At 37.7% G+C, this 9061-nt stretch overlaps 1 protein-coding gene across 1 annotated transcript in view; it reads right to left on the bottom strand.

Moving 5' to 3' along the window:
* Positions 1-3092: 3092 nt before the first annotated feature.
* The window catches only part of LOC147467042 (MAM domain-containing glycosylphosphatidylinositol anchor protein 1-like), a 15938-nt gene continuing 9969 nt past the window's right edge, over positions 3093-9061 (bottom strand). The window contains exons 5-6 of the mRNA XM_086532797.1: positions 6219-6313; positions 3093-4409 (exon numbers count right to left, since the gene is read on the bottom strand). Of these exons, the coding sequence (XP_086388923.1) occupies positions 4288-4409; positions 6219-6313 (217 nt within the window). The 3' untranslated portion in view covers positions 3093-4287. The remainder of the gene's footprint in view (positions 4410-6218; positions 6314-9061) is intronic.

Here is a 9061-nt window from a genome sequence, read left to right as displayed (position 1 = left end):
ACTCTTTCTCTCTCTCAGCTTCTTTTTGTCATTCCTCTTCTATCTCCCACTTTCTATCTCTCATATCCGTTTAGCTATTTCCTATCTATATCTCTCTTCAACATCTCTCTCTCTCTCTCTCTCTCTCTCTCTCTCTCTCTCTCTCTCTCTCTCTCTCTCTCTCTCTCTCTCTCACTTTTGCAGCCTTCCTACTCTTTCTTCCGACCTGCCACACTCACTCTTCAACTTCTCTCTCTCTCTCTCTCTCTCTCTCATCTTCTCAATCTCTCCTCGCTCTACCTCTCCCCCACTCTCTCTCTCTCTCTCTCTCTCTCTCACTCTAAGAGCATTCCTTAATCCCTCTCTCACTCACTCGCTCACTCTCGCAACATTCCCAACTCGCTCTGCCAACCTGCCTCGCTCGCCTTGTATCTAACACCCACACTTGTTTCCTCTCACTTGTCCAGCCGCTCAATGCTTCGCAGCCCGAGGCATCTTACGTCATAGCCGAGGTCATGACGTCATCGGGGAGATCTTTGAATGAACGGCGTAGAACTGCTCTGATGAACGGTGGTAGAGTGGGAGGAGGGAGGAGGTGGGAGGGGGAGTGGGGAGGGGGGCTTGCACCCAAGGGGAGGGGGGAGGGAAGAAGGAGTAGGAAGAAGGTAGAGGGGAAGGGATGGAAGAAAAGGGAATAGGGAAAATGAGAAGAAGAGGGAAGAGGGGAGGGGAGAAAAGGGGAAAAGGACGAAGAGGAGTGAGAGAGAAGAGGGGAAAGACAGAGAAGATAGGAAAGGTGGAGAAGAAGAAGAGGAGGAGTAGAAAAGGAGACAGAGCGAAGAGACAATGATGAGGGAGAAGGACGAACAAAAGAGAAGAGAAAGAAAAAAGCTGAGAGGAAAAGAAAAAAAATAAGAGGAGGAGGAGAATGAAGAAAAAATAGAGAAGAGGGGAAGGAAAAGTAGAGAGAGAGAGAGAGAGAGAGAGAGAGAGAGAGAGAGAGAGAGAGAGAGAGAGAGAGAGAGAGAGAGAGAGAGAGAGAGAGAGAGAGAGAGAGAGAGAGAGAGAGAGAGAGAGAAAGAACGAGAGAGAGAAGAGGATAAAAGAAGAGAACACAGAAGATAAGGAGAAGAGAAGAAGATAAAGAAGGAAAGAATAAGAAGAAGGAGAAGACCAAGGAAAAAAAAAAAAAAAAAAGGAAAATAGTGAAAAAGAGGAAGAGACGAGGCAAGAGGCTTATCAACTCGGCCTTATCTTCAGAACTTCCATCTTGTCTTCTCACAAGTAACACTTTTGAACCTCGAAGCCCCGTCCACTCCCAGCATCCTCTTCAGCACAGTATTCTTAGTCTTACTTCCCAAACTCCTTTTGAATTTTGATCCTTTTAAAAGTATATATTCTTTTTTTTTTCTTTAAATAGATTCTTTGTTTAGTTGTTTATTCTTTAATTCACATGTTTGCTTATTCACTATATGATCATCTTTATTTTTTTCCAGATAAAATAAAGATAGCAGATAAAATCGAGCTAATTACTTTGCTGAAAATATGTTAACGCGTGTAGCCAAACCCCCATCTATTCCAATTTCTTCAACCGTCTTTCTTTCCGCCTTCTCTTTTTTTTTTATTTTTTGCTTTCTCTCGTCCCTCTTTCTCTTTTCTGCTTCTTTCCTTCTCCCGCCCCCCGTCGACATCGTTTTTTTTTTGTCTTCTTCCTCTTTCTCTTCCTTTTTTCCATCTTCTTTCTTCTCCTCTTTTTCATCATCCTCATGATCGTCTTTTTCCTCTTCCTCCACTTATTCTTTATCTGTTTTTTTCTTCTCTTATTTTTCTTCCCTTTCTTTCCCTCTTTTCATCATTTCTTCTTCCTGTTATTCCTCTTTTCCTTTCCCTCTTTTCTCTTCCTCCTTTTACTCTATCCCTACTTCCTTTTATTTTTTCCTTCCTTCTTCTCCTCCTCGTACTTTTCTTCTTCTCCGCCTTCTCCTCTGCATCCTTTCAGTCGTTCCGCATAACCATTTCTCCTCTCCCCCGCCTCCATTCGCAATCTTTTCGTTCCCCTTGTCCTGCTTTTTTTTTTTTCCCTTCCTCTGTCTTGTTGCCCCGCTTTACTCCTCCCCTCTCTTTCCGTCGTCGCCTCCATCTCTTTTCTCCTCTCTCCCCTCTTCTTATTTATCTCCCCCTCGAACTATCCGTGCTTCTGTTGTTTCCTGCCTCCAATTCATGATCTTCCTTCTCCTCCTGTACACATACATACAGACGATCATCAAAAGAGAGAGAGAGAGAGAGAGAGAGAGAGAGAGAGAGAGAGAGAGAGAGAGAGAGAGAGAGAGAGAGAGAGAGAGAGAGAGAGAAAGAGAGAGAGAAAGGATGAGAGATGAGAGAATGAAAGAGAGAGAATGAGAGAGAGAGAATGAAAGAGAGAGAATGAGAGAGAGAAAGGATGAGAGAGAGAATGAGAGAGAGAGAGAGAGAGAGAGAGAGAGAGAGAGAGAGAGAGAGAGAGAGAGAGAGAGAGAGAGAGAGAGAGAGAGAGAAAGAAAAAGAGAGAGAATGAAAGAGAGAGAATGAGAGAGAGAAAGGATGAGAGAGAGAGAATGAAAGAGAGAGAATGAGAGAGAGAAAGGATGAGAGATGAGAGAATGAGAGAGAAAAAGGATGAGAGAGAGAGAATGAGAGAGAGAGAGAGAGAGAAAGAGAGAAAACAAACAGACAGAAAGAAGGAAAGAGAGGACAGGGCAGAAATATGAAATTGTCCAACAATTCCTGACCAGTCACTCCCTCCGGGCCTCAGATAGCTAATAACGATGCTGACAGACGGACCACGCGGAATTTATCATCACTTTCACACACATGCTGCTTTGTTCTTACCTTTGTTTCGTCTCTTCCAAACCTTCTCTTCACCTTTTTATCTATTCCATCTTTGTCTTTGTCCAGGTGTCATTATGATTAATAATATTATATTAATATGATATATATATATATATATATATATATATATAAATATATATATATAGATATATATATATATCTTTTTATGTTGGATCTCGTTAAAATATATTAGGTCTTGTTCAGATCATCTCATTATTATCATTTTTTTTTTTTTTTTTACCCACATAATCATTTATTTTTATTCGCGGTTGGTCTTCATTTTATTTTCTCTCCTGTATCTAGCTCTTTATGTTATTAATTTATGCATATATCTATTCATAGATCTAGCTATTTATTTCTCTGCCTATCCATTCATTTACATTATCAACCATGGTCAAGTTTATTAAAAGGCAATGATTTTCCGTACCACGACAGTCCTAATTTGACCTTTCGACCTGAAACATGTTGCTGAAACATGTTGATCGTCAATATCTGCAACACTCATTTTGACATGAAATATACTTCTTGGGTCGGTTGGTGGGTACTGCTTGCTACTTTCAATTGTGGAACCTTATAAGTTGCAGACATTTGATATCAATAGAACCAATAATCTGGAGAAGTAGAAATACGAGAGCTTAATGTTGAATGGTTTTGCCATAAGCCAATAACAATAACTATGGTGAATGATATATGAACCTATATATATGAAGAATACTACCTGCTCGACCATTCTTATGCTGCCGGAACTTTTCGCCGTTATTTGGATTTTCTGTTTTTATTTGGTCTTCTCTATATATCTTCTTCCCTTTATTTTCTGTATTCCTCTCACAATCCTTACCCTCATCTTCCTATGTATATTATTTTTGTTCCCTTTACTTAACTACTACTTTTGGGTCATTGAAATTTATGTCTTTTTATATTCTTTCTCTCTCTCTCTCTCACTCACTCTCTATCTATCTCTCACTTACTCACTCACTCTCTCTCTCTCACTTACTCACTGACTCGCTCACTCACTGACTCGCTCACTTTCTCTTTCTCTCTCTCTCACTCACTCATTGACTTTCTCGCTCACACACACACTCTCTCGATTCACTCGCTCATTCACTCACTCTCTGCTTCTCCCTCTCTCTCTCTCATTTGCTCACCCCCCCCACTCTCTCTCTCTCACACACGCTCACTCACTCTTTCTCTCCCACTCACTCACTCTCTCTCTCTTTGGATAATTATCACTGAGATTTCTTATTACTATGATGAAATATAAAAAGTAACAATAACGGTTTATAACAGACACATATTAAAAAAATGGGGAAAAGATTACAAAAAAAGAATGATTACATCATAAAACGTGTCGCTTCGTCAAAGCCAAAATAAAGCAAAATATCATCATAGACAGATTGCAATCGACAAGGAGATTGAAAAGTATATAGAAGGAATTTGAAACTAATTAAACACTTTATTTCTAATACAAGAAATTAACATTAATTTAAGTACAATAAGAGACTTACTTGGTGCTTCATCTGTCGCAGGAGGCACGGGACAAATCAGTGCTTCTGGAGGGACACCTGTACGAAGGGACAAAGAAAGGTCATTTCGGGTCAGATCAGGTCACGTTCAAATATTGACTATTGCGGTAGGGAAATAAAAAAAGATTAATAGATGAACTTTTATTGCCTCGTTTACTTGTGATTTAGATGCTTCTCTCTCTTTTAACAGACTTTGAATTGTATGTATAAAAAATATCCGTGTGCTGTAGCCGCTTTTATGTCTTTTGGAGAAATTTCTTATTTTTCTATTCATGAATATATAAAAGAGTTCGGTACACCGAAAACAATACGGTACTTGCAGTTGCAGCCTTTAATACGATGCACGAAACAACCCAACTACGCATCAAAACCATAAGTGAAACGAGTTACAAAAGTTCGTATTGACTAGAGAACCATTTTGTGGCGTGGAAACGATATCTTTCCACGTCGTCTTATACTGAACACAGAGGAATGCTGGCTTTCTGTAGCAACCTCTCCCATAACAAGTTTATAGTATAGAGTAGGTTGTAAAGTGCACCTCTTTTATAGCCGGCCTCAAACGTGAATAGAGATAGTGCTTCGGAAATTCTCGGCGTAACCTAGTCTCGTAACCTCAGTTATAGCTCAGTTCAAGGAAGTGTGCTGTTTCGATAAAATGTCAATATTCTTTGAGGTGAAAATAATGTAGTGATATAAAGTCATGTGATTCTATAGAATTGCTTATTTCATTTTCTTTTACTGGATGTTACGTATTCAAAATCAATCGGCTCTATGAAACCGTATTCCTTTTGACTGTTTATAATGAATTCAATCAAAATCATTCTTCGGTGATATTGCAATAGCTTTTCTTTCACTAAACATGGCATAGTCATGCCAAGATCAGCTGGCTCACTACAATTATGAATACATTTTTTTCTGACTGGATATGGTGTATTCATAACAAACAGGTGTTTCAAGAAAATTATATAGTTTGTCTTTAATTGATGATATCAGATTTATTCAAAATCACTCACGTATTATTTAAAACATATATAGGGAACGAGAAAACAGTCATTAGTTTAAAAAATACCTGAACTACGTAATGACGAACGAGAGAGTAATGATAGTAATAGCAAACCTATTATAACTACTGTAAGAGCTTTAATAAATGATTTGTACTGAACAACCTCTTCTCCACTTTGGATAATTTGCATAAATGTTTTGATAGTGAAAGGTTAAAACAACAGCAGACTGACTCACTGACTTATGGGCTGTGCTAACTTTACACAGAGTGACTTTGCTTAGAAGTTTAATTGTTTACTAGGTCTTGTTTCTTATAAATATTTCATTGGCGATGCCAATAACAATGATAATGATAATGATGATAACAATATGAATGATGATAACAACAATGATAATGACAATGATTATCATTTTCAGTTTCATTATCATTATCATCAAAACTGTTATTACTGTCATTATTGTCACTATTATTTTCATTTAAATTTTCCTCCTCATCATTGACATTATTATCATATTCATACTATTATTATTACTGTTATCATGATAATGATTATCATTGTTATCATTATCATCATCATCTTTTATCATTATCATCATTACTCTTATAATTTTTTTAATTATCATTATTATCTTGATAATGATAATGTTGATAATCATCATCATCATCATTATCATTTTCCCTTTTTGAGATCGAGGAAGAGAAAAAGGATAATGTAAGGACAAAAAATAAACAAAGAAGTTGATAACTTGAGATGAAATGGAAAAAGATGAAGATGGCAATCTAAAAAGAAAGAAAAATGAAGATTCCCAAAAAAAAGCAAAGCATTATAACGACTTGAACCTCACCTTTCCCGAAACATTCTTGCGAGAGGCTGAAGTCATCGAAAGCCAGGTCACCGTAATACCTCGAACCCCTCACGTTGCTCACCACAATCTTGTACCTGGTGAGAGGAAAAGAAAGGGGTTCGACGCCGTCAAAATCAATGCTAAGGAGGAGGAGCCTGTGAAACAATATCACCTCAAAGAAGGGCTTTTGGTCGGGGTGGAAAGTCTACGGGATATCACTGCTGATTTCACTACCTTTTTTTTTAACAAGTAACTTGGTTTGATTTTTATTATTTTTTTATTTTTTAAGAGGGGGGGGGGGGCAAGAGTATAGGTGGTGGGTGAGGGTTGGGATGAATAATGTGTTGAGGGAATACGATTTTGGGGATATATATATTGTGCTGGTATACATAATGTATTAAGAGTAAACATAATGTGTTGGTATTCATAATATGATGACACGCATACATAGTCTATAGAGAGGATACACAATTTACTGCCAGGTTGCAATATATATTAAGGAGATACACAATGTATTGAGATGTATAACGTGTTAGGAGGACGCGAAATGAACTAGAGTTCAGAATGTACTGTGAATGAATAAACTAAAATGTACTGTGTTGACATATAACGCAGATGCATAATCAGAAAGAAAGAAAATAATTTAATGAGTACCCTTTGACCTTTTATCCCTTCGTCCTTTCATCCTCTTTATCACTCTCATCATTTTCCCTTCCTCCCTTCCTCACTTTGACGCATTTCCCCTTCTCCTCTTCAGTTCCCTTTGTCTTCCAACCTTTGTTTCTTTGGGATTTTCATAACTCCCTTTTCCTCTAACATTTTCATTTCTGTTTTTCCCTAAACAAATTACTGAATCATCTTTGCATACATTTTGTTTTTTCTTTCTTGTTATTTCCCAACATTTTCATTCCCCTTCCTCCCAGCATTTTCTTTCTTCCTTTTTTTCCCTGAAATTTTTGTGCCATTTTTTCCTTCAATATTTTTTCTTCATCAACATTTTCTTTCCCACTATCTGACTCACCTTCCATTGCCTCTCCAAATGCAATCATTTCCACATCTTTAAAATCTCTTTCCCTCCTCCTCCTTTCACGTTATCACAACATCTCAACAACCGTTCCCTCATCTTAAAAAATCATATACTCACTTATTTTCTGCTCTTCTTTTCATCTATATCTCTTTCCTTTTTAGGTCTTACTCTCCCTTCCCATCTTTCTCCTTTCTCTTTTTCTCACAAAAAAAAAAAAGAAAAAAAAATCAATTTTCTTATCGATTCTATTAATTTCCTCACCTTATTGTAGCTTTGCCCCCGCTACACTTCTATTTCAATTTCGCAACGTTTCATCATCACCCTTTTATTTTTTGTTTCAACTCATTTTCTTTTCCTCATCCATTCCCTTTTCGATTCTCTAGTCAGTTATTTCCTCCTCACCTATTTATCGTTCGATTGTACCTATTTCCACACCTTATCCTCCCTTTCAACCTTCCTAATTGTTCTCTCTTGTTTCCTTTGTCTAGTTCCGTCTTTTTCCTTTACTTATTTTCACCCTTTTTTCCCTTGATCCATTTTCCCTCACTCATTTACTTCTCTTACTTTTTTTTAAATTTCTTTTTCCCCTGCCTATTTCATCCTTTTTCAATTACCTATTTCCCCATTTTCATTTTCTTTCTTTTCGCTTCCTATTTCTTCCGTTTTCCCCTGTCTATTTGCCCCCTCTTCCCCTTACCTATTTTTCGTTTCCTCTTTCTCTTCTTTCTCTGCTTATTTCCACTCTCTTGCCCCTGAACCGTTTCTCCTTCTCTTTTTCCTCTACTTATTTCCCTTTCCTCATTTTCTTCTCTTCCCTGCCTATTTCCACCTCTACCCCCTACCCAATTTCAATTCCTCATTTGAATTTTTATCCCTGCATATTTCCATCCTTTTTCACCTTACCTATTACCTCTTTTTCTTTCCTTTCTCTTTAACCCTTGCCTATTTCCACATTCCCCCCCCCCCCCTACCTACTTCCCTTTTCTCATTTACTTTTTATTTCCCTTTCCTATTTCCACATTTTCCCCCCAACCAAATTTCCCCCTCTTCATTTTTCCCCCTGGCTATCTTCACCTTTTTTCCCCCCCTCTTTCATTTCCTTTTTTTCCCCTGCCTATTTCCGCCTCTTAGCCTCATTACAGCCTAGTCTCGACCCTTTTCCTGTGATCCCTTCCCGATTAAAGCAGCCATTTTCTCGTGACACTTAATTACTGCCTCCCTCGCCGTTCCTACTACTTCCTCTTGACTCTTTGTGGATATCTCTCTCTGTAAGTCTCTCTCTCTCCATATATATAGGCAGGTATGTATGTATATTTGTATGTATGTATGTAGGTATGGATCTAACTATCTATCTATATCTATTTTTCTATCAATTTTTAAAAATCTATTTCTCTCTCTCTCTCTCTCTCTCTCTCTCTCTCTCACTCCATGGCACTCTCTCTCTCCTCTCATCTCCTCTCTCCTCTCTCTCTTTCTCCTCTTTCCTTGTCACACGCGTGCCTCTCTCCTCTTTCTCTCTCCGTCTCTCTCTCCTCTTTCTCTCTCCGTCTCTCTCCTCCTCCTCTCTCTCTCTCTCCTCCCCCCTTTCTCCCTCTATCTCTCTCTCTCCTCTCTCTTTCCTCCTCTCTTTCTCTCTTCCTTCTTCTCTCTCTCTCATCTCTCTCTCTCGTATATAGATATATAGATAGATATAGTATATATATATAATATATAATTTATATATATATATAGAGATATATTTATATATTATACATATATAATATAGGTGATATATATATATATATGAGAGATATATATTATATATATTTATATAGTA

This window comes from Penaeus japonicus, unplaced genomic scaffold (assembly GCF_977035675.1).
Source record: "Penaeus japonicus unplaced genomic scaffold, GWHDUDI00000001_assembly GWHDUDI00000038, whole genome shotgun sequence".
NCBI classification, from domain to species: domain Eukaryota; kingdom Metazoa; phylum Arthropoda; class Malacostraca; order Decapoda; family Penaeidae; genus Penaeus; species Penaeus japonicus.
The sequence above is the reverse complement of the archived record's forward strand: the minus strand, read 5'-3'. Positions and strand labels throughout refer to the sequence as shown.